Source organism: Ctenopharyngodon idella, chromosome 5 (assembly GCF_019924925.1).
Source record: "Ctenopharyngodon idella isolate HZGC_01 chromosome 5, HZGC01, whole genome shotgun sequence".
Taxonomy (NCBI): Eukaryota; Metazoa; Chordata; class Actinopteri; order Cypriniformes; family Xenocyprididae; genus Ctenopharyngodon; species Ctenopharyngodon idella.
In genome coordinates, this window is record NC_067224.1 from 15,460,725 (window position 1) to 15,487,564 (window position 26,840).

Below are 26,840 nucleotides of genomic sequence, written 5' to 3' on the forward strand. Positions count from 1 at the left end.
ATAGATAGGCTGTAGCAAGTTATTGACAACATTATTTCTATTGTACTTCATTTTTCTGAACATATGTTCACGGGTTCTGTTTCGCGCACAGACGTGCGTGTGAGCCTTTGAATGTGTTTGGCTGCAGAAAGATGCGTTCGGTGTGTGCACTGCGCACTATCTAGTGGACTTTTGTTTTCAAGCACTCAGTTCACTCTCGCATGGGCTGTTGTACAGTACACACACTGTCCGTGCCATCACAAAAATATACTTTGGGGTTAAGCCCGTAATAGCGGGTCCCCAATCCGCCCGGGCCCATATGCACGTGCATACCTTGCATGCCCAGACGCTACGCCACTGATTAAACGACAGCCTATCTGAGTATTGTTGCTGACCATGTCCATCCCTTAATGACCACAGTGGACCCATCCTCTGATGGCTACTTACAGCAGGATAACGCACCATGTCACAAATCTCAAATCATGTCAAATGGGTTTCTTGAACATGACAATGAGTTATAGTTGACAATAAATAGTCAAATTGACAATGAATAAACAAATGGCCTCCACAGTCACCAGATCTCAATCCAATAGAGCATCTTTGGGATGTGGTGGAACGGGAGATTCACATAATGGATGTGCAGTTGACAAATCTTCAGCAACTGTGTGATGCTATCATGTTGTCAATATTGTTATAATGTTTCCAGCACCGTCTTGAATCTATATCACAAGGAATTAAGGCAGTTCTGAAGGCAAAAGCGGGTCCAAACCGGTACAAAAGTGTTTTTTAAAAAATGTTTTATTACTTTTATTTAGCAAGGACGCATTAAATTAAATTAGTCAAACGTGACAGTAAAGACATTTATAATGTTAACAAACAGTTTTTTTCTATTCATCAAAGAATCCTAAAAAGAAAATATATCACTGTTTCCACAAATATATTCAGCAGCACAAGTGTTTTCAATATTGATAATAAAAAATGTTGCTTGAGCACCAAAACCTATTACAGTAATTTCGGAAGGAGCAGTGAAGAAAGTTTGCCATCACAAAAGTAAATTACATTTTAAAATATATTAAAATAGAAAACAGTTATATTAAATTGTAATACTATTTCATAATATTACTATTTTACTGTATTTTTAATCAAATAAATGCAGGGATTTCTTTCAAAAACATAAAAATCAACAAAAATCTTACCAAGCCCAGGCTATTGAACGGTAGAGTATATTTGTTTATTTAGCCTGTGTTGTCAAGTATACTTGTCAAGGATCTTGCATGTGTACTTGGTGCATTCACAGCTGCATGCAGTGCTATAGCTGAGTTCACACACTCACACGAACACTCTCAGCCAGAGGATCACCAGACTGAATAATAGTAGAAACTGCTGCAGTCATCAATCCATTGCTGTCGTGGGGCATGCTGGGCAATGGAGTGTGCTGACCACAACTCTCTTATGTTTCTGTGCTATTGAAAGGCTTCTCTTCTCCAGCACTGTCTTAAATATCCTGACGCCTGACAGCCAATCTGAACCCGGCCGGTGGTCCGTCTCATATCTCAGAAAAAGAAAATGGAAAAAGACATATCTCAGATAAAACCTCAAACTTTTTTATTACATTTATTAGATATGACAGAAGAATTTTACACTTATATGTGGCTCTCATATTGAGAGCTCAATGTATTGGTTTGTGATAAAAGGCATGACTAGAGTTTAGCTATAAAAAAGAAAATATAGAAATGCATAAACTACACAGAGACAGGAGTTTGAAAATAACATTTTATAGACCTATTACTCTGCAATATGACTGAATTTACACAGAAATTTGATGTGTTCATTTCTTGAAAATTCCCAGCCATTTTGAACCTAGATGAATAAATTGACTGTATTTGTTGTATTTATCGCTTTGAATAGAAGTGTCTGCTAAATGAATAAATGTAAACGTAAATAAATGCCGTAAAAAATGTTCATTGCTATTTCATGATGCCTAATTCATCATCATGTTAACAAATGGAACCTTATTGTGAAGTTTTCCTTTTATGCTGTGCTTGCCACCTAGTGGTGTGAATATAGCATCACACTATGCAGAGGTGCAAATGCGCTATTCTACATCAGCATTGATTAGTTTATTCTGCCAAAAAAAAGTGTCTGAAATTAGGGAGGTTGCCGAAATAAAGTGAGTATTATCCACATGACTAGTCATGCGATCTTATTATGTTTGCTTTCATGAGCCGCACAATATAAAATAAAACTGCTTTTAGTGCACCTTTAAAGATGCATTACAAGTTACTATTGAAACATGTTGTACTCCTAAATCAGGGGTGCCCAATCCTGTTCCTGGAGGTCTACCTACATGCAGAGTTCAGATCCAACCCTGATCCAACACACCTGGCTGTAATTTTCAAGTGTTCCTGAAGATAATTAGCTGGTTCAGTTGTGTTTGATCAGGGTTGGAGCTGAACTTTGCAGGAAGGTAGATCTCCAGGAACAGGATTGGGCACCCTGCCCTAAATTAATCAACACTTTTAAACTATATACACCAGGAGTTCTCAACTCTAGCCCTCGAGGTCCATTATCCTGCAGAGTTTTGTTCTAACCCTAATCAAATACACCTGAATCAAGCTCTTCAGGATTACTAAAAAGTTATAGGAAGGTGTGTTTGATCAAGGTTGGAGCTAAACTCTGCAGGAAAGTGGACCTCAAGGGGCAGAGTTGAGAACCCCTGATATACACTGATTAGCCACAACAATAAAACCACTGAGAGGTGAAGTGAATAACATTGATTATGTTGTTATAATGGCACCTGTCAAAGAGTGGGATATATTAGGGAGGAAGTGAACAGTCAATTCTTGAACTTCATGTGTTGGAAGCAGGAAAAATGGACAAGCGAAAAGATCTGGCTAGACAAATAAGACGCTTTCGCACAGAATAGTTCTAGGAACTCAGTTAGCCACTAGGATTGTTCCCCAAAAACTAATTTCTCCCTCGGGCCATGTTCCTGGTTGTATTCGCACTGGAAATAGGAACTGTGAAGCGGCCGACAGCGGCGTCTTTAAGCGCGGCATTTACAAACACTAAAATCTGGTGGATGGAGGACACCGTGATCGAAGCTGTGTTTGTTGTGTGTCGTGGGTTTCGTGATAACAGAGATGGAATGTAAACACATAATTTACACGACTGAAAGAGCAAAAAGTGGGGCTAAGAGACGAAATCTCCTATGACAACTTTCAGTATTGCACATCATTGAGGCTGAGAAAAGAACACAACCCTGCAGACAACAGGTAAATGCCATTTTCCATTGGCATCCGGGTACTTCGGCCAATAGTTCTAGGAACTATGAAAAGGTTCCTCCATTGCAAAAGCCCTTATAGTCATGGCTAGACGACTTGGTGAAAACGGTAAATCTTGTGGGATGTTCCCGGTATGAAGGTTAGTACCTACCAAAATGCGATGCAGGGAAGGACAACTGGTGAACCAGGTCATGGGTGCCTGATACATATGGGGAGCGAAGGCTAGTCTGCTCCAATCACAGAAGGGCTACTGTAGCTCAAATTGCCTCAAATTCCCTACCACACTGCAAAAAAATTGTTCAGGAATGGTTTGAGTAACATGACAGAGATCAAGGTGCTGCCTTGCCTCCAAATTCCCCAGATCTCAATCTGATTGAGCATCTACAGGATGTGCTGGACCAGCAAATCTGATCATGGAGGCCCCACCTCGCAATTTGTAGATCTGCTGCTAATGTCCCGGTGCCAGATACCACAGGACACCTTCAGAGGTCGTGTGGAGTCCATGCACTTGACAGATCAGAGCTGTTCTGACAGCACAAGGGGGACCTACATGATATTAGCCAGGTGGTTTTAATGTAGTGGCTGAGCAGTGTAGTGGCCATCATGTTGAGATCACATGACCAGCCAAGCAGCTCACTTTATTTCTGTAAACTGTTATTAGTTCCTCCCCACATGGAGGGTATCACTTAAAATTTGTACAGAATGGGTGTAGTGAGTGACAGGGCTGAAAGTCTGTGCCATCACAGGGCCCCAGAGGGCCAGTGATAAGTAGGTCTGCTGAAGGAGATGGAGCCGTCTCAGTGCCTGAGTGCAATTTCCAAATTTCCTGCCAATGACAGCAATCAGTCAGAGCTCTGGGAAATCGCATTGAATAATTTAGCTTAATTATGACTCTGTGTGCATTATTCAATGACCCTTTTTTCAAACTCTCCTTTCCCGTTGTGATTTTTGGGAGGGTAATTATGAATATGCGATGGAGAGGCCTTTTCTAATTAGATAATACAGCCTTTGATTGTTGTGTATGCAAAGACAATGCCTCTCCTGTTGTTTCTCTCACTCTGTCTTGTCCTAAAGGCATCTACAGGTGTTTATTTTGGTGCTTTTTTAAGCATTTAAAGAGTAAAACTAGTTTTGTTGTTGTTGTTTTACATTTTCTGAAGATGATGTTTGGTGGTGTTTTCCTGTATATTTTCATGTTACTGTGTGGTTTCTAGGGTGTGATTGCTTTAGGTAGTCATTGATCATTCATTCTGTTGTCTCTCTGAGCATCTCGCTCTGAGTCATGTGTTTTTAAGGAGTAAAATTGGCAGGTTGGCAGTGTTGAGATGTGACCTGTGTCAGAATGGCCCACTTTAGCTGTGTTGATTTATCAGAGTTTACTGGCTGCTGGTGGGTGCTTTTAACAGGCACTAAGAAAATGTAGGCACAGATGCTGGGGAGACACAGTATGTATGTGGGTGTATTTGAGACTGTGAGACTTCAGACCCACATTCACACCATGCTTTAAATTTTACACAAACTATTCCATCTGTGGATCTTAATGAACAGGATGGAATCTGTATGCAATCAAACGACTTCCATTAAGATTTAATCAGTGTCTGGACTCTGAACTCATCAGAGGAAATTACTGAAGGATATTGTATGCCCACCTCAAATTACAACTTAACTCATCATTAACACTCAGATAGCCTGAAGAAAAAGATTTCTAGAACATTTGCCCTAAAACATCCTGGGCTCATTACCTTTACTAAATAGTACTACTAATGGTCTGTCATAATGTTGATGACCCCCATAAAGCCATGTATTTATGTACTTCAGGGTGCTTAAATGCCATGATATTAATGTGAAAAACACATGGTTTTGCCATGGTACCATGTCTATTTGCTGTTCTATCAGTAATTTGTTTTTGGTCTTCATGGTCATCAGAAATGGATGATATTGTTCGTAAACTCTGAAGGTCTGGAACACACAGAAGAACTGTAATTTTGTTTATTCCTGTTTGAGTTTTATTTTAGTAAAGGAAGTGTAGAGTTTAAACATTGGTGCTTTACACAGAGATGATGATAGTAATTACTATCTGAGGAAACACTTACTTTGCTTGTGTCGGGGGGTATTCCAGAAAAGCAGGGTTAACTTGCTGTCACGTAAACCTTGAACTCTCAGTTGACTAACACAAAACTTTCTACATTACCAGTTCGAATAACACATCCAGGAGTAGGTTTAGTCACGGTGAACACATGAACCCTGTGTCCCAATGTCCATACTGTCTATCCTAAATAGTATGTGAGATTAAAATAAATGTGTCCCAAAGCATAGTATGTTGAAAAGAGTATGCCAAAAGTCCCCAGATGGTCTACTATTTCTGGTAGATTTTCGAAGTGTGGATCCGGGCACACTATAAAGGCTAATATTGCCCACAACCCATTGCGTTTTGGAGGATTTAGTTCAGAACTACAAACACGAGTAAAAAGTTTTAAAAACTACAAAACATGGGGGATATGTGCGACCGACGGTGAGACGTTTGGGTGACTAATAATCAGTTTAACCTGATAAAAAAATATTTATTTAATGTTATCCGTGTTTCATCTGCAATAACAATGTGGACTTTTATAAAGATCCGATTGGCCATTAACTTTTAAATGCATCATTATGCATTAATATGGAGAGAGTTCTCCGCATGAAAGACATGCGACTGCAGATCAACGTGCTACTGCATTTCTCTCCGACACGGTAAGAAATAAAATGAAATGTGGAGAATTTAAGATGATTGACAGGCCAGTTTACGTTGACAGGATGCGTGTCAGGATGTGACAGAGCGCAAAGACGCAATTGTATGACATGACAGTATGTCCCAAAGCTTGTCTACTCTTTTGCTACACACTCAAAAGTATGTACTTTTTGTTCACAAAAAGAGTACATACTTTTAGGGCGCAGTATAAGTAGGCGAATTGGGTCGCAGCAGAAGACACGCCTTTCTTTATTTCATCTTTTGTTTAAAGGGATAGTTCACCCAAAAATGAAAATGATCCCATGATTTACTCACCCTCAAGCCATCCTAGGTTTATATGACAATCTTCTTTCAGACGAACACAATCCGAGATATATTTAAAAATATCCTTAGTCCTCCAAGGTTTATAATGGTTGTGAATGGTAACTCACATTCTGAAGACAGAAAAAATGCATCCATCCATAAAAAAAAGTAATCCATACGGCTCCAGTGGGTTAATAAAGGCCTTTTGAAGCGAAGGGATGTGTTTTTGTAAGAAAAATATCCATACATAAAACTTTATAAATTCAAATAACGAGCTTCCGGTGGACGACCGCACGCAGAATGCGCAAGTTGACTTGCGGCAAATGAGTAATCCTCTGACGCAATGTATGACGCAGGTTGTAGGAGTATCGTAAGCTTCTCACGGTTCAAACAAAAATGGCTGGGCAACAAGCTCCTCTACTCTTATATCAAAATCCTCCGACATTTCTCTTCAAAATTTCTAATTTTAGACTTCTAATTTGTGACCAGTGTTTTGTTTTGCTCTCTCCTTTTCGCCTCCACGTTCATCATTGCGTTCAGGTCAAAGGTTGCTCTTCAGCCCAAATTGACGTGCGCAATATGTGTACGGTCGTCCACCGGAAGCTCGTCATTCGAATTTATAAAGTTTTATATATGGATATTTTTCTTACAAAAACACATCCCTTCGCTTCAAAAGGCCTTTATTAACCCCCTGGAGCCATATGGATGACTTTTTTTTATGGATGGATGCATTTTATCTGTCTTCAGAATGTGAGTTACCATTCACAACCATTATAAACCTTGGAGGACTAAGGTTATTTTTAAATATATCTCGGATTGTGTTCGTCTGAAAGAAAACCTAGGATGGCTTGAGGGTGAGTAAATCATGGGATAATTTTAATTTTTGGGTGAACTATCCCTTTAATGGCGGTTTACATTTGTAGTGCATATTGCCACCTACTGGGTGGTTGTGCATTAATGTTCTTATCTTTTATATATAATATCTATGTTGCCATGTCTAGTTTTCTGAAAATTACCTCATATTTTGGAACCAAAAGTTAAGGTTGTTCGTTTACTTATTTGTAAACTTTCCCAGGCATGTTGCATAACCTTCTTTCTGGAATATTCCCACAGGTTAACATAAAAGATGTGTGCCAAAAGAACAAGATAGTGGAGAGAGAATATCATTTATCAAGTGTATCAAGTGTATCATTTATCAATGATACACTGCCCCTTGGTGGCTACATGGCATATAGTACACTTCTAGAGTAAGATTCTGCTTGTGTTGTCCTGCTTGTTTAGTAGCTTATTTTATGATATCTGTGCCGTTCCTGAAATGGCCACTAAAACTGACATGACAATTGTCTTTTGATCTATTGTAGAAAATCACAGCTCAACTGAATCGGTTGCTCAGTGCCAGTTTGTCAGTGTGTTTCGTCATTGCTGGCAAAGGCAGTTCCACTCTGATGCTGCAGTATTATTTGTGTCTGAGAGTGTTAGATGGCTGCACAAGCAAAGCAGGGGTTAATGATTGAACGCCAGCCTCTGTGCCAATATTATGAAGTGTGTGAATTTTAGTCAAAACTTATAACATGCTTGCCAGACTAATGCAACCCATCAATCCAACTTAAGTATAGCACTAATAGACAAGTTGTCACTTGAATAATATATATATTTTTTTTTGTTGTATTTCCATATCAGTGACAGTAAAGACATTTGTTACAAAATATTTCTATTTCAAATAAATGCTGTTTTTTACTTCCTATTCATCAACTGCAAACACATTATGTATTTTGTATATGTGCCGTATATAAATAATGACAACAACAATAAGAACATTTAATTCTCATTGTCTGTATAATTCTTTTAGCTAAATTTTATCATAGTGTACACATTGGCGTTGTGACAAAAATCTGTCAATAAGAATCTGTCAGTCATAGAGCACAATGACTCATCACTAATTATTTATTTATTCCATAATAGCTTGTTTATAAATGATAATAGAACCACATCTCTCCACAAAACACTAAATGAAGCCACTGGACACATATTTTAGGATAAGAGAAATATAAAAATAAGAAGTTCTTCCTTTATATTGAAATGACAGTGAAGGAAACAACAGGGAGAATCCAGCTTAAACCAACAAATGCAGCCTTAGGGTGTTTTAAGCTTGATTTTAGAACAGGGCTGGGGTCAAGAAATTACCTTAGCTAGCTGCTTATGAACTCAGGTCATTGCCATAAGCAAACAATTACGCATTCTTGGTTTCTGGCCATGATAGTGATAGTTTCAATTTAAGCTCACTGGCCTTTTAGATTGACAGTGGCACAACTTTTATAGGTCAATAAAAAATGCAGTTTGAGAGCAAATGTGCAGGTGTCTAATGTACATATTGATCTGAGGGCAGAGGAGATATCACTCACCAATCAGCACACTATGACCCTGCAGTCACACACAGTGCCTCACTCATTCAAACCATCTATTGATCCTTCTGTGAAAGGATGTCTTGGAGCACCTCCACTTCTGCTCACTCATGTGTTGTGGAGGTCAGTTTGATGAATGTGATGGGGAATGCATGTGGGAAATTGCGCCATTCTGTCCATCTTCCATTGTGGTTGATGAGAAATCATTCTTGATCACAAATTTTACCCGCTTTAGTCAGATTAATGACGAACATCTTTCAGTACCCATAATGCTGAATGCTGTGCTGCAGGCGGCTGTCAAGGGCAGAGATGCGGCATACATCAGACCCACAGTTAATGTGTCAGCATTTTTTCCACCTCAGAACTTTCCGATACATTGTTCAGTGCTGCATACAAGGATGCCTTTCTCTCTCTTTTGAGTATTTTGTTGTTGTTGTTCTGCAATATTCTGTGCATTGTTACCTTTCTAAGATAATGCTATACAATGTAAGCAAATTAGCTCAAAAGAAATACAAATAATTAAGCATAACTCGTTATACTTAATTATAAATATTTGAATCAATTAATCAAATTAACTTAATGTAGCTTAATATTACAATCAATTAATCTGTTCGGCCAGCGAACACTCAATATTGATCGTCTATCAACTTTTCAAAAAGGATATTTTCCGTGGCCACAGAAAAATATCGCTTTCTTAGCATGTAGCTGTGATCGTAATCGTTATCAGGGACATTGGTTTTATAAGCAGATCAGAATCAACTCGCAAGAGTGTGCACACAAGTTTTATTTAACTAAATCACAAACACATAACTAAACTAACAAACACACACATACATGCATACAGTTTACCAAGGGAAAGAGAGAGCTGAAGGAGAATACAGGAAAGCAAGAAGTTACAGCATTGTTTGAAATTCAGCAGATCAACAGCCCTGAGCAAACCATCAGTTTAGTTTTAACAGGCCCTTCTTTAAAATGGGTAAGAATACTTAATGTATCCAATAATGAGACTAAGTTTGATACTTGCATGTCTTGCCCATTTTAATTAAAATTGTCCTGATGCAATTTGTGGAGGCTCCCGTTGAATCTTTGCTGATATTGTCTTAATGAAAGAGAACCAGTTGGATTCAGAGGATCTTTGGTGAATGGAAGGTCTAGGCCGAAGCCTGGCACAAGCTTGGGGTTCCTTAGAAGCTTCTAGTACAGCATCATCTTGACATCAGCGTTTTTCAGTAAAAAGAAAAGAGAGCGTGTGATCTTGTGATCAGTGATTTTAAAAGGTGAAGATGTCACACCCTCTTGAGGTGTCTGAGCCAATAAGGAGTTGTTCCCTTGGAGGGAACTTTACCAGTCTTTGTGACTTTGGCAGGATATTAGCATAAGACACTGGATTGGATGAATGAGAGAAGAACCTTCTAGATTCTCAATACTAATGTGTCACAGAGTTAGCAACATGTAACATTAATTAACAAATAGGAAACAGAAGTTGGAGTCCATCGCTACCAAACATGCTACCCATGAGATTTCAGTTAACCATAATATTTGCAACTCTGAAACATTAATACCAAAATAGTTCAAAGGAGAGAATTAATACATAGAATAAACCCTATAAAAGGAAAATAATGAGAGGGGAAAATTGGATAAACGTTTATACATTTCTCATGCGGTTATATATAGAATATATAGGATTAAGAGGGTTTATTTGTCCTTCTCAGAAAGAATGAAGTTAGAGTCACAAATTCCTGATGGTCATAAAAAGTTCTTATCAGTTTTCTTGTGTCCTGTAAAAGGACACCTAGTTCTCGCTGTGTGTTAGCTTCATTTGGGATGCTAGTTGCAGTTTAGGGGGATGGGTTCACAGAACTTTGAGAGAGTGAGTTTCTGGATTATTCATTAAATAGAATGAATAATTGTGTGTGTCTGATTGGTCCAGACGCTACAACAATAAGGTTTCGTTTGGTAACATTAGTTAACATGAACTATACTTCTACAGCATTTATTAATCTTAGTTTATGTCAATCTCAAATGTTATTGTTAATCTTCAAATATTGTTGTGGACAATAGAGTGGTGCAGGGATGACGTATTTAGCATTTTAGCACTTCCTGTGCATAGTCCTGAAGTCAGTAGGTTTTTGAATTGGTTTTTGGTTAAATGCTTGAAATAAGCTCAGTGTTGAACATAAGCTCAAGATATTTTCACGTTTTATTCTACAATATAAAATACATCAGTAATACCCTCTTATGATTTTTTTAAAGCTTTTACTTGTATTGTAAAAGCTAACAAGTGGCTTAATGGGACTACAGAGGTTGTCCGGGACATTAAACATCATCAGCCGAACAGAAAAACTCATCTACTCACTAGTCTACTTTCACAGTCTTGTTGTGTCTCGTTCTAATCTCACTCTTGCAAACTATTCTAACTCAAACTTTCAACAAAGACTGAAAGAGTTGTCGCAAGTTTAGTGATGGTGTTGTTAAAGTCATGCTACCATGGTGTAGTTAGTTTATAGTCTATGTTTAGCTCTCGACTTCTGCCAATTGTATTCATGCTTCAAGTTGTGTTCGTTTGTGAAGATTATCATGATCATAAGAATCATAAGCTTTTAGTCACATATTTATTTATTACATTAATCCAAAACCCAGTGGAAAAATCATTTTCGTTGAGGGAACCAGGGTGATGCTAGTCTTGTGTAGCCTGATCTTCTAGACTCCATGGCAGCAGGACCACCCAACAGGCCATCTGACATACAAAGCAAACAATAACAGTCATCAGTTTTGTTCAGCGTCATGTTTAGGGGAGTGGAAATGTAAAGTCAATGTCCCTACAACAAAAGACTGGTGTGTTAACTCTTGGACGTATTTTACAAAGTCTATACAATGGACTTTACGTACTTCACCTACTTTTGACAGACCAGTGTTTAGTTTGTCCTGATAAGCGCTCATTGTTACAGTTGTAAACACAACGTTTTTCTTCTTCCATGAGGGGGTTTGGCATCATGACAGCTTTGTTTCCAGGCGGACCGTTAAAGGTCCAGTGTTTAATATTTAGGAGGATCTATTGACAGAAATGCAATATAATATACATAATTATGTTTTCAGTGGTGTATAAAGACCTTACATAATGAACCATTATGTTTTTATTACCTTAGAATGAGCCATTTCTATCTACATACACCGCGGGTCCCCTTACATCGAATTCGCCATTTTGCGCCGCCATGTTTCTACAGTACCCCTAAACGGACAAACTGCTTTACAGAGCAGAAATCCTGTTGAATTCAGATGACGACTTTGAAACTCCTGAAGTGTTTCCAATTTTCTGTGCCATATGCATCAGAAATTCAGCCAACGGTCAATGGGCGTGACATCTGAGGCTGAAACTAGGGTGATGCTAACTTCTGGGTTGGCCTACAAAAAAACGTCATCCCTGCACCACACTATGGGGAGGCCTTGAAGTAAAAAAGGCTGAGATCCACTGTCCTATGTCCAGTAATGTTCAAAAATTGGAGACCACATTGGAAATCTGGGATCTTTTAAAAAATCTAAAACAAAGAAAAACTAGGATGTGAAATGAATAAGAAATATTTCAGATTCTGCACTGTTTATATGTCACTAATCAAATAGGTAAATTTGTGATGTGATCATGTAACTCTTTGTACAGATGGTCAGATGTTCTTCCACTGAAGCTAAATGTGCTTTTTAGATCATCTCAAATCATGCTGGAAAACAGAAAGAAAAAGACAAACAATTCTTTTCACTCAAATTGCTATGCTGTAAGATGTATACAAACAGAAAATCTTAAACAGAAACATTTTTAAGTGTGGTTTCAGTTGTTATGCTGTATTTCTTATAGTATGTGATGTGTTTGTGATGTGAATTGTCTATATTGAATGTTTTAACGTGTATACACTGTGTTAAATATTCACATCAGGTCGTCTTTGGTCTTTTCCTTTACCTTGAAATGGAGATATTAAGATAAACTGACTTCTTGCAGCTATCTCAAGGTGCACAAACATAATTCACAGCTGGGCATCAACATCCAGAGGCAAACAGATTGCTTAACCAGTGTCATTATCTAGAGTCACTGATTCCTCTTGAATTTGAATGCAGTTTATTGTATTATTTAGATGAATGACTCAGTGGCTGAATGAACATTAGGATTGGCCTTATGGGTGGATGAATAGGAAAATAACATCTTGTGTTGGTGTCGTATATCTCCTAAATGAGGGGATGGATTTCAGTGGTATATAAAGACAGTGAATTGGTTATTATATTTAAAGGTGCTCTATGTAAGAATGCTGGTGGTTGAAATGGGTACTACAGTCCAAATTCAAATGGGTACTGCAGTCCAAATTCAAAATATTGTTTGCCCCGCCCCCTCCTCCTCAGACTCAATGCTCTAGCACGTTGCCAGTTTGAAGACACGCAACAGGAGTGAGCTCAGTTGACATTGGATGGTGAGGAGACTTACACACTGTAAGATAATTAGTTGATTTATTGATTTATGATGAGTTGATATCGCGTTTTAATAAGCTCCTGTTCATAGAGGTTTTTAGATGAATGCTGAGGCTTTTTAGGTCGGGTAGAATCTGCGATCTCTGACCCAGTTTGTTTGCCGGCTTCCATGGATGCAATTCGCTGCATGTGTTTTCCACCAACTGGCAACCCGGGGTGGCGAAATACTATTGGGTAAATTGGCAACGTGCGTTCTTGCACAGACCAAAACAAAAACAGAAATTCCGACACGGAACGCACATTTCAAAGTAAAATAACTGGCTGTAGCAATGGTTTTCAGAGAAACGAGTATGTGAACTCAACATGTTTAATAAATATCTGCAAACATATTATGGTATTTTTAAGCTTTAGTACAGTCAAAAACTTACATAGAGCACCTTTAATGGCTGTGGAGATTTGCAGCAAGAGGTTTGCTTAACTGAAGTTTTGTTTTCATGTTTTTCAAAACAATTTGTGTTCTTAATGCAGAAAAAACATTATATGTGAAATTCAACAAAAAAACAAATCAAACTATACTGATCTACAGGAGAAGGTTTGATTACTGGACTAAATGTCTCAGTGCTGATTTAATGACATTACAGAGGCTTTCCTCAGAGACTCTGCAGAGGTGTTGAATGGGGATTCCCTGCCAGCGAGCTGATGTAATTTAAGTGATCGTATATATGGAGCTGTCATCAGCGTGCCCACACCAACACTTTTTTCAGTGAAACATACTCGTCTGCAGTTTTTGCAGATGAGACGATGTTCATAGAAAAATGGACAAATACTACTCAAACTTTTAAAGGGATACTTTTCTCAAATATATAGTCAATACTTTACTCAACCTCGTCATTCCAAACCTGTGTGTTCTTGTCCACACTGCTCTGTTCTATACAATAAAAGTGAATAGTGATCAGGGGCTTTTGAGTTTCATAAATGTCAAAAAGCATCATAAAACATATGAATCATGCACGTTGCTCTCCCGAAGGCATTCGATAGCTTTATGCGATGAACATATTCGGTATACTCTGATAGTCTCCTTTGCTTCAGATCTCATTCTTGTTCACACACACAGACAGTATTTTCTAATGTGTCATTGGTGCCAAATCAGGTTTGTATCACAGTTTTAGGGTCACGGTTTCGGTATGTGCTATGTTCTGGTAAAAAATTACTACTGTCAAATTAAAATAAAGAAAATAAGAACAAATAATTAAACAGCACAAACAAATACGGTAAAGCAAAGATAAAAATAAATAAAGCTTTCAGGTTTTTCATGTATCCAGTTTTCAGGTACAGAATTTGAATAAAGAAGCTAATAAAATGTAAAACAACATTGCATGTAATCTTCACTGTACAAATTAAATAAAATCAATCATTATTAATTATTAAGTTACTATTCAGTCATGAGCAATGAGTGATTTCCTTATCTTTTGTTGTTTGATTAACATTAAAAACACATTCAGACAGCAGGAATGCAAGGGCTGCTGTCTCTTTAAGACATAATACACGGATCAGTACACTGATACTGAACACATGCGTTCTTTCTCGAGTGTAAAGGATACTCCCTTGCTAGGATACTCCCCAAGACGGGCATGTTGACATAATTTTGTGTGAATTTGTCCGTTCAAGCACAAGTTTTGAAGGAGACCTCAATATTTGCGCGCTGTACACGCGCCTCCGCGTGCGCGCTTCGGATGAGTACACAAATCTTCTCACAGCGCGCGCGTAAGTTCTCTTTCGCGCCTTGCACTCGAATGTTTAAATTAGCAAGGCTTAAATGAGTTTAGTTTAAACGCAGATAGCAACGTGTGCTGTTCATGTCTCACCTGCGCTCGCGCGCTATCAACACCCGGGTGATGACGGCGTAAATGACTGGTCATAGAGCATACGGCACTCGCATTGAACAAAGTTTAGGGGAAGCCAGAATGCGTATCCATCGACAGAAACATACATTAGCCTTACTCTGGCTGTCTGTTTTATTTATTTTATACGAACCATATTATAGACGCGTATGCGTCGTCAGATATGAGATGAACCGCGGTACAAGTGCGTGCCAAACCGAGTGTGCAGAACGGTACGGTTCAATTTTTTTTTTTTTTTTAGTCTTTTCCTTAAAGCTATTGTATACTGTTGTAGCGTCACATTCACTCTTTTGTTGCTGGGTATTAATGCATCTCTCCACAGGGACACAGGTTTCTGCAGAGCAGAACGTGAGCTGAATTTAAACATTAGGAGGTTGATTGATTCCCGGTAAATCCAACACTTTATATAGTCATAATATTGACCTTTCTCTCGACATTGATGTTTGTCAGAGTAATTAAATGTAAGGGCTCCATTCAGGACGTGTTTACTGTGGTTTGGCACAACATACTGTGTGATTGTCCATTTATTTGTTGCATTTTGTGCACAGAATGACACTTAAATGTGTTACCACATTATTTAGACTAAAGACAATTTTGACGTACAGTATGACATTTTTATTTTCAGTATTTCAGTACAAATACTTTTATATAATTTTTTTAAAAATTATTTTTAAAAGCTTTTAAATGTTTATGTTGCTTTTCCTGCTCATGATGCCACATTTTTCTATTAAACCACATACCTTCTTGATTCATCAGATTCGCATGGCAAGTGCTGTTGTTTTACATCTCTGGTAGATATTATGCTATGCTTCCTCATCCTGATCCACTGCAGTCGTATAGAGCAGGTCAGGTGACAGATGCAGGACGCTGTGTGCATTTTACACTGAACACATAGTGACATCTAGTGGTCTCTTATGAAAACTGCACTGTTGCAAACCAATTGAGTCAAATGTCAGGATTTTGCTTTCGCGATTTTAGGGAGCCAAGTCACTTAGTCAAGTCTCTTAATGTATTAACATTGTGGAATATATCACATTCACACACATTAAATGTTATTATATGCTCTGTAGTTGTTCATTCTGTTGAGTCTTATTTTCTCAGGCTATATAATGAGGTTCTGTCATGTTGATTATTATTCAGTGGTGTATTTGTTTATTTATGTTTGCGGTCGCTGTATTCCGACTGCCCTTGGCTGCACACAGCACACTTAACCGCTCTCATTTTAGTGCTTGAGCCAATAAGAGTTGACAGTTAAGGTCACATGACTCAAATCATTCCGCCTCCACTGCCTCAGACCAATTTACACACACCGTACACAACTACTCCATGGGAAAGAAAGAGATTTACAGAGAAAAAAAAAAAAAAAACAGATGATAACTACATGCATATGAATATAATTATGTGTTTGAGACTATATTTTATAGCTGGATGATGTAGGATAGTTATCAGAAGGGTTGAATATAAAGAATGCTAATTCCAATTCATTTTTTTAATTAAGTTCGTTCTCTTGCAGTATTTGGAAAGTGGTTCCAAAGTGCTATTTAAACTAAGTTTGTCTATAACACCATGTTCTAGTTTTGTAGAAGAAGAAAAAAAAAGATTTTTATTTACTACTGTTTCTTTTGAATAACAGTCAAATATATTGTGTGTTTTTCTTGATGTATTGACAGGGACCAGTGACCCATATGTGAAGTTTAAGATCGCAGGGAAGGAGGTTTTCCGCAGCAAGACAATCCACAAAAACCTGAACCCAGTATGGGAAGAGAAAGTCAGTCTGCTGGTGGAGAGTTTGAGAGAGCCACTCTATGTGAAGGTAAATGATAAAAAACATTTTGAGTGCTTTACTCCAGTTGTTAAATTGATTATGTAGACCTTTTTATTTGCTGCTAAGTCATTAGTGCTTATTTATTGTGTTTTAATTTTAATGCAGCTAATGGAGATTGTAAAGAGTCAGCCTGTACTGTATATTTACACTTTAAATTGTACGCCGGTCTTACAGTCACAGTAACTCCTGCTTCTGTTCTTTGTCGTGTGAAATGACATGCCTTACTGTTGGTTGTTTTCTTTCCTCTGCAGGTCTTTGACTATGACTTTGGACTGCAGGATGACTTCATGGGCTCTGCATATCTCTATTTAGAGTCCCTGGAGCACCAAAGGTCGTCTGATGCTTTGTGACACATTGACGCATCTGAAACACAATCACGAGAGTCGCAATCTCAATTCATTTATTTTGGCATTGCTGCCCCCTAGTGATTTTGCATGTACAAATGAGCGTTATTATAGTTGACTAAATCTAAATACATTAAAAAAAACTTGAATTAAAATAAACTCTTAACTATAAAAAAATAAAATAATAATTGCTCATATTTAAATGAAGCTGCCAAGCCACTTGTCACTTCTTGTTTTCATTTTAGTCGCCTACTCATTTGTACTAAAATAACTAAAACTGAAATTAAAAAAAAAAAAACTATATAGACATTAAAAAAAAATCTTATAAAAATGACAAAAACACAACAAAATTACTAAAACTAAAATGAAAATAAAAATGGAAAATATGAAAAATAAAAACAAATTCAAAATATTAATAACTATAATAGTACACTATATTGCCAAAAGTATTGGGACACCCCTCCAAATCATTGAATTCAGGTGTTCCAATCACTTCCTTGGCCACAGGTGTATAAAATCAAGCACCTAGGCATGCAGACTGCTTCTACAAACATTTGTGAAAGAATGGGTCACTCTCAGGAGCTCAGTGAATTCAAGTGTGGTACCGTGATAGGTTGCCACCTGTGCAATACGTCCATTTGTGAAATTTCCTGACTACTAAATATTCCACAGTCAACTGTTAGTGGTATCTTAACTTATCTTAAGCAATTGGGAACAACAGCAACTCAGCCACGAAGTGGTAGGCCACGTAAAATCACAGAGCGGGGTCAGCGCATGCTGAGGCACACAGTGCTCAGAAGTTGCCAACTTTCTGCAGAGTCAAAAGCTACAGACCTCCAAACTTTGTGTGGCCTTAAGATTAGCTCAAGAACAGTGCATAGAGAGCTTCATGGAATGGGTTTCCATGGCCGAGCAGCTGCATCCAAGCCTTACATCACCAAGTGTAATGCAAAGCATCGGACGCAGTGGTGTAAAGCACGTCGCCACTGGACTCTAAAGCAGTGGAGACGTGTTCTCTGGAGTGACGAATCACGCTTCTCTGTCTGGCAATCCGATGGACGAGTCCGGGTTTGGTGGTTAGGAGAACGATACTTGCCTGACTGCATTGTGCCAAGTGTAAAGTTTGGTGGAGGGGGATTATGGTGTGGGGTTGTTTTTCAGGGGTTGGGCTTGGCCCCTTAGTTCCAGTGAAAGGAACTCTTAATGCTTCAGCATACCAAGACATTTTGGACAATTTCATCCTCCCAAACTTTGTGGGAAAAGTTTGGAGATGCCTCCTTACTGTTTCAACATGACTGCGCACCAGTGCACAAAGCAAGGTCCATAAAGACATGGATGAGCGAGTTTGGTGTGGAGGAACTTGACTGGCCTGCACAGAGTCCTGACCTCAACCCGACAGAACACCTTTGGGATGAATTAGAGTGGAGATTGTGAGCCAGACCTTCTCGTCCAACATCAGTGCCTGACCTCACTAATGCGCTTCTAGAAGAATGGTTAGAATTTCCCATAAACACACTCCTAAACCCTGTGGAAAGTCTTCCCAGAAGAGTTGAAGCTGTTTTAGCTGCAAAGGGTGGGCCAACTCCATATTAAACCCTACAGATTAAGAATGGGATGTCATTAAAGTTCATGTGCACGTAAAGGCAGGCGTCCCAAAACTTTTGCCAATATAATGTATCTTACTGATACAGAAACGTAGAACACATAATCTTTGATCATGGCAGGTATTCAGTTGTTCATACTGTAGGTTCTCTCTGTGCCCTTTTAGGACTTTGGATGTGACCCTTGAACTCAAAGATCCCCACTATCCTAACCATGACTTGGGTTCACTGGAACTGGCAGTCACACTTATTCCAAAAGAGGGAGACTTCAGGGAAACAGTGAGTTTTTCATTTTCATATCTCTGTGTTTTTCTAGCTGATGTGTTTGAGCTGAGAATATGAGCTGGTGTGTGACGTGACGTTGCTGGATAAGATGTGCTTGGAACATGCAATACTTTACATTATCAGACCTGAATAGAGTGATTCCTGAAAATTTCCTTTGTTTTGTACTTTCAGGAAAATACATGCATTCTGTTTCCATATTTCTGTCTACAGGGTTCCTACAGTCAGGGAAACCTGAAAATATCAGGGAAATTATTTCTTCTTCAGCTGTACAGTATAAAGATCATTAGGAATTTTTCTTTACAAGTGTAATCTCTATAAAATGAATTTTATAAGTACTTATCCAAACCTGTCCATTTTGGGAAAATCATGGAAATGTATTGGTAAGGTGGTTTGAAAGCTCGGTATCTAATTAAAACAATTGTTTTTTTTTTTTTTAAATTGAAATCTAAGGTAATCTAGCACTTTCTTTGAGTTCCACTATCGTTCAAAGGTTGGGGTCAATTTTTTTTTCTGTCTTTTTCAGCAAGAACACATTGAATTGATCAGTAGTGACAGTGAATACTTTTACATCGTTACAAATAAATTCTGTTCTTTTAATCTTTCTATTCATCAAGTATCCTGTAAAAAATCTGGTTTCCACAAAAATATTAAGCAGCACAACTGTTTTCAACATTAGTAATAATAAGAAATGTTTCTTGAGCAGCAAATCTGCATATTAGAATGATTTCTGAAGGATCATGTGACACTGAAGACTGGAGTAATGAGCTTTACCATCACAGGAATAAATCACATTTTAAAATATATTAAAATAAAAAAGCTATTATAATAATATTTCAATGTTGTACTATATTTTTGATCAAAGTAAAGCAGCCTTGATGAGCATAAAAGACTTTAAATGAGCATAAAAGACATTAAAAAATCTGACCCCAACCTTGTGAACAATAGTATATTTTGCCATTTTCCCTTTTATTTTCAAAGGTTCCATATGTTTTTTCTCAGCAAATATGTATTATTTCACCAATTTGACCACAGTATTGAAGACTACAAATGTGTTCTCTGGCTTGATGAGCCAATGTCTGACCTGGAAAGTATTTCTATTGCAGAAATCTATTGTCTAGACTCTAGAGAATATGTTCAGCTTTGGCGGGCGGAATTTCAATGAGAGAAAAATGAATCCGGTTACCTATTAGCCAGCTAGTGCTCTAACAAATGCACTCTAAACATGATAATGGCTAAGTACGGTTTGGAATACTAAAGTATGGCATATGGTACCATATATTTTTTAGAAATGTAATATGTGAAGCAGGATGCAAATGCAACGATAAACACTTCACGCAGTAGTATGCTACATTGTTGTGATCCAATCACTTATAACACTTCTATCGATATCTGTATGTGTGTGTGTATCTGGGTATGTGTGTATCTTTGTGTTGGTGAACTAACAAAGCTTTGAATGACAACATTTTCACACAGTTTCTGTGTGATTTACTAGTTTTATTAGCTTATAATGGCTGTCCCCCGACCATAGCTTCCCCGGGCTGCCTCCTTATGACCCCTTGACTCTTCTGAACTGTATTCAGACAGGCTGTCAGGTTCACCTCTAACACCCTGTTAGAGAGGGCAAGGGGTGGCTTTATAACGCTTTGTCTCATTCACAGACCATGCTTATGAGAAGGAGCTGGAAACGATCCAGTAAGGTAATAACAGCATGAACTGATCCCTGCCTTCTGCAGTTCTCTGCTCAGACTGAAGGGGGCAGTGACCCCCAGCCCTTTTCATTTTTTTACCCTTGCTTACTTTTTTTCAGTTGTAAAATCGGCTTTTGCTGACTTTATTTTCTATGTGCTGCAATATACAAGGTAAGAAACGCTGCCATCTGGTGTACAGATAAGAAAGTGCATCTTTGTCAAGTGCTTTGTCACGGCTACAATTTAAGGCTGAAATCAGATCCAAATTCAGGGCTGTCAGTGTTTCCTTTGTGTATTGTAGCAACTGACTGAGAAAATAAAGCATTCTCTGTTCTTGCCATCTTCATATTGCATCGACTGCACGATGCATGTGCTGCAGTGTTCTGTGAGGAGATAATGCACTTTATCATTGTTGTACACTTTAATACAGTAAGTGTACGAGATAACAGTAGACATGCAGGATGTGATCAGAGCAACCACTTATATATAACCTGGTGATTTTAGATATGTAAAGCTATGTGTTCTTCTCGTCTTACCTTGAAAATTATGCCTCATTTGAAGCATTATTTTATTTTATTTTATTTTATTTTTTATTTCTTGGTATTGTTTTTAAATTTGTGTGGTGGGTCTGTGAACAATATCTTTTTCTAAGTAAAACATTTTTTTTTTCTCTTTATTCATCTATCCAAGTGACAGTTTTGGTCTCTGAACTTGATATTTTTGTATAGAATATTATGATTAACTAAAATTATTAAAATTTGAATAAAGCTGAAATAAAATAAAACATAATTATTAGATGAAAAACTTAAAACAATAATTAAATGTTACCTTATATTATATATATATATATATATATATATATATATATATATATATATATATATATATATATATATATATATATGTACGTTACCTAATATTAAATGTTGCCTTGGCACAAACTGAGGAAAAAAAAATCATAACAACTGCTAACTGGAAACACTTTTTTAAAAACCTAAATAGTAATATTTGAAATTTTATTTATTTTGTTTTTTACAAAAGCACATAGCAAAATTACTAAAAAAAAAAAAAAAAAAATTAAACTAAAAAATATAAAAATAAAAGCTAATTCAAAAATTAGTAAAACTAGAATAGAATACTAAAATAACACTTAAATATTTGAGGATTAAATATTTTTAAAAGCAGATTGAACCATTATTTTCCTGTTTATCACTGTAAAGCTGTTTTGAAACAATCATATAAAGTGCTATAAAAATAAAGGTGACTTGACAGGTAATAATCAAATATTCCCATTCATTTTTTTAGACTTTTTTTTTTAAAGTGTTATGCTGTTCATTATCAACCTCACTATTAATCTTTAAGTTAAAATTGTGATATAGTATTTATTTGCATACTATTTTCTTTCTTGTGTTGAATGGATTTGGAGTGGCATGTTGGTTTGGGATGGGAATAATGTACTACTCTCTTTGTCTCTGGTTCATGTGTGAAGTAGATCTTTCTGTTGCCTGCTAAGTGAAAGTCCTAGTTTCAGTGGAAATTTGTGGTCTTCAAGTGGAGTCCTAGTTTAAGACATTTCTAACACGCAACCTAGTTGCATTGATTTGCGCTACTCAGGAGAACAAAATGCCCAGCTTTAAGCTGCATGTTCCCAGCAGAGGTCAAGTAACTCCTGTTTTGTTCGGTCTAATGTTGGAGCCCAACTTTCAGAGAGGCCCAGAAACATGAAAGTGGCTCTCCAGCATGTGGATAAGGACGTCCTGCTGAAAGGCTTACCCCACACAAGCCTTTGAAGCTCCAAAGTGGGCCATGTTGACTGGGACTCGGGAATACTGTAACAGCGCTACGATAACTACTTTTACACACTGCTCACGGTGCACACTTGGGGGTTTCTTCTATTTATACTCCCTCTTTCATTTCCAAAATACTATAAACGATGAGCTCTGTAGATGCAAATCAATTTGTAATTGATACATCTCCAAAATTAAGATTTTTGCTCTGATATATGAATGTAAAGAAAACTCCACCCTGAAGTGAATGTAAGAACAAAATTTATGCTAACACAGCTGTTAGCCAAAATTATGATTTATTTGTTTTTAAGTCCAGTTTTACTTTATTAATCTACTTCATAATTTTGTGCTTTTTCCTGTATCATTTCAATGAGATAATACAGCCTTTTTATTAACCATTAAGGAACGTCATATCAAAAATGAGCTTCTCGTTTTTGGTCGGTGTTGTAGGCAGAGCTCTGAATGCTCATGTTAGCACACAAAAAGAATCATTCTACAGTGGTTGTGTTCATTCAGCATATATCGGACTAATATCTGGAGAGAATGTCATTAGCTGCCTGCTTTTAACATCAAAGCTATGTTTTTTTCAGTAAGGGTTTGCTCTGAGTTTAATGAAATGCATTTTAAACAAGAAACATGTTAATAAGGACTCCATATTAAGCACAGAGATATCTGTTAAAATAGTTTGTTTGGCAAATGTCTTGCTGTGCTGAAGTCAACAGTCCTGATGCTCAAAGACAGCATTTGCTTTGGAGTTATTGGAAGAATCTCAAAAAAACTCAGGTCATATTAAAATAAAAAAGGAGAAATCTTACATTTCATAAACTAAAGTGTATTAAGACCATACATTTTTGCACCTTGATGTTATTTCCATGTTAAATGGGACAATTAAACCCCTACTTTAGTTGTAGATGTCTTTTATTCTCTCATTAATGTAATGCATAAATAAATAAATTGTTATAATGCTAGTATTTGTTGTACTAGATTTAATTTATTCTTGATTAAAGCAGTCTTCCTACTGTAGGCTTAATTTTCTGTTCTGCAAATTAATACTGACTTTTTTCAATTGTGGATTGAATATTACCTAAACATTTTCACCCTATTACATAATATGGACTGGATCTTAGAAGAGGTTGAGGAGATTTCTGTTGTTTATTTCATACGCTACCATTCAAAACTTTCGGGTCAGTAAGATTTTATACAGCAAGGATGAATTAAATTGATCATAAGTGACAGTAAAGACTTTAATAATATTAAAGAATATTTCTATTTCATATAAATGCTATTCTTTTGAACAGCAAAACTGTTTTTAACATTGATGATAATAAATGTTTCTTTAGAAGCAAATCAGCATATTAGAATGATTTCAGATGGATCATGTGACTGAGGACTGGAGTAATGATGCTAAAAATCCAGCTTTGAGACGTGTGCTTATGACTGCACATGTGCTTTGGCTGGTTTAGCCTGAAAAATGCAGTTTTTGTCATGATAGGAGCGTTTAGAAACAAAATTTATGAGACAGTTTTTTTTTTTTGATTTCATGGGTGATTTCAAATATGAAATTTAATCAACATCTTTGGAGAAAATTATGTTTCCCCATTCAAAGAGATAGGAGCTGTACCAAAAACGAAAATTCTGTCATAATTTACTCCCACTCATTTACTCACCCAGTTGTTCCAAACCTGTATAAATATAAAAAAATATTTGGAAGAATGTTTTTAACCAGACAGATCAACCAACAGATTACCATAGTATTTTTTTCCTACTATGGTAGTCAATGGGAGGGCGAGATCTGCTTGGTTACAAACATTCTTCCAAATATCTTCCTTTGTGTTCAGCAGAACAAAGAAATTTATACAGGTTTGGAACAACTTGAGGGGGAGTAAATGATGACAGAATTTTCATTGTTGGGTGAACTATCCCTTTAAAGGTACTTTTTAACAAGAATAAATTACATTTTAATATATAATTATATAGAAAACAGTTATTTTAAATTGTGATAATATTTCACAACATCACTGTTTTTACTGTATTTTTGATCAAATAAATGCAGCATAAGAGACTTCTTTCAAAAACAATTTAAAAATCTTACTGATCTCAAACTTTTGCACAGTAGTGTATGTTCATGTTTTACTTGATACCGTTGACACACTGATGTCTGTGTTTGCTGATGTCTTTGTTTGTCTCTGTTTTTGCAGTGCTGTGCATTCTCTCGGTGTGTGTTTTCCTTGCGTGTCGTGTCCCTAATCTATGTCTTCCATGTTGCTGAACTTGATGCGCTGTTGTACATCGCATTTTTGACCACAAACACATTGTTTGCTGTTCACCTTTCATTTTTGGGGGTCTTTTTAGTCGTTGCACTGACTTTCTCTTTACATTGGATTATATCCTGCCTGACATGAGTGTGTGTCTGGGTGTGTGTTTGTGTCACATTGCAGCATCAGAGTCTGAGGTTATCAGATGTTCACAGGAAGTCTCAGCTGTGGAGAGGCATAGTAAGCATCAGTCTCATTGAGGCCCATGACCTCCAGCCTATGGACGCCAATGGCCTCAGTGACCCTTATGTCAAATTCAGAATGGGACATCAAAAGTACAAAAGTAAGGTATGGTCCACATGAGCTGTATTCCAGTTACTTGTTGTTCATTTGAGACCTTTTCTTTCATGTAATGTAAATTCTAATCGAGTGTTTCTTTTCTGCCGTGCAGACGATACCAAAAACACTAAACCCCCAGTGGAGAGAGCAGTTTGACTTCCACATGTATGATGAACAGGGCGGTTTCATTGACATCACCGTCTGGGACAAAGATGCAGGGAAGAAAGATGACTTTATGGGCAGGTTGGTCATGCACTTGGTTTTTCTGTGTATCTATGTGGAGTTTTGTTTTTCTCGTGCTCTCAAGGTCTGATCTCATTAATTATGGCTTTTAAAGGGATAGTTCACCCAAAAATAAAAATTCTGTCATCATTTACTCACCCAGTTGTTCCAAACCTGTTTGAATTTCTTTTTTCTGCCGAACACAAAAGTAGATATTTTGAAGAATGTCGGTAACCAAGCATTATGCACAGGAAAAAAAAGGTACAGCGCTGTCACTGGGGCAGCACCCTAAGGTACAAAATTCAAAAGGTAGATCTTTGTACCTTACTTACCCCTGGTACATATTAGTACCTTAAAGGAATGTAACCAGCCATTTAAATGTGTGAGCAACAAGCTCATTGGCTGCAGAAGTAACATGGACCAATCAGCTTGTACCAAGTAGTTGACGCTGTAATTATCATCAGCTTGCGTTAAGGACCCATAAGCCTGCGCCATCTAGAGTTTCACGACTGAACTATGTGAAATTTATTACAAAATATGCATATATATTAAAATATTTAAGTATTTTAAGAGCGTAGGGAGACCGACTCAATTACTTCATTTGCGGTGCTTCATTGTAGTGGGCGGAGCTATTAAGATCTTTTGCCGAGTTTAGCTTGTTTCGACTTTTGATTGGTGGAATTTTCTGTTGTGTCAAGTTTTTCACCATGAATTCTGGTGTTAAACGTGATTATTTTAAAACAAAAAGTTAAAATTATTATGGTTAACGGCTTCAAGTACCATCAATTAACAACCTCATAGTTCACAGTAAAGCAATCTTTAAAGGTTTGTAAGTTATCGTTAAAAATCAATTTCCCTATAGAGAAACTGAATGCAGTTTTTGCTTATGGAACCTGACTGTTGCACTCTATTAAATAACAGGTTTGCTGTATATCGCAGCTAAAGTCATTCATGATCTGAACTGTCCTCTCATAGATAGTTCCTGTGTGTGTGTGAATGTGTGTGTGTGAAAGAAAGAGGGTCTAGAGGGTCTTCAAGAGCCTCTGAAAAAAAACCCATTAGAAGTGACAGTAGAGTTAATGGCTGTACGATGTGGGAATGAGGCAGCTGAGTTTACTTAGTTTCCTGTCTGTCCCCTACACCAGTCCTCCAGCTTACAGTCCTTCATAGAGGTGGCATGTCAGAATCGGTCGGGTGGCATTCTTGTAATTGGCTATTTCCCCCTTTAAACACTCATCTGCTCGAGTCCTCTTCTGAGTGTGAGTTGTCCAGCATGCCCTAGCACTGATGTTCACATTAGTTACCCCATTCAGGATCAATTGAATCTTTCAGTACCTGCATGATGTTCCTGTAGAGAAGAACACATTGTCACAGTGGGAACAAACGGAGGAATTAAATATCAGATGTGATTTCCAATCAAGCTGTAATTTTGTCAAATTATGACAAAA

The 26,840-nt window shown here is 37.3% G+C and overlaps 1 protein-coding gene across 5 annotated transcripts in view; it reads left to right on the forward strand.

The window, feature by feature from the left end:
* mctp1a (multiple C2 domains, transmembrane 1a) overlaps positions 1 to 26,840 on the forward strand; it is a 183,612-nt gene that overhangs the window by 81,476 nt on the left and 75,296 nt on the right. For 3 of the 5 annotated variants that reach the window (XM_051893526.1, XM_051893529.1, XM_051893531.1), the window contains exons 3-8: positions 16,717 to 16,859; positions 17,123 to 17,202; positions 18,984 to 19,095; positions 20,760 to 20,798; positions 25,015 to 25,179; positions 25,283 to 25,413. In XM_051893526.1, coding sequence (XP_051749486.1) covers positions 16,717 to 16,859; positions 17,123 to 17,202; positions 18,984 to 19,095; positions 20,760 to 20,798; positions 25,015 to 25,179; positions 25,283 to 25,413 — 670 coding nt within the window. The remainder of the gene's footprint in view (positions 1 to 16,716; positions 16,860 to 17,122; positions 17,203 to 18,983; positions 19,096 to 20,759; positions 20,799 to 25,014; positions 25,180 to 25,282; positions 25,414 to 26,840) is intronic. The other 2 variants (XM_051893527.1, XM_051893530.1) reach the window with 1 other exon arrangement.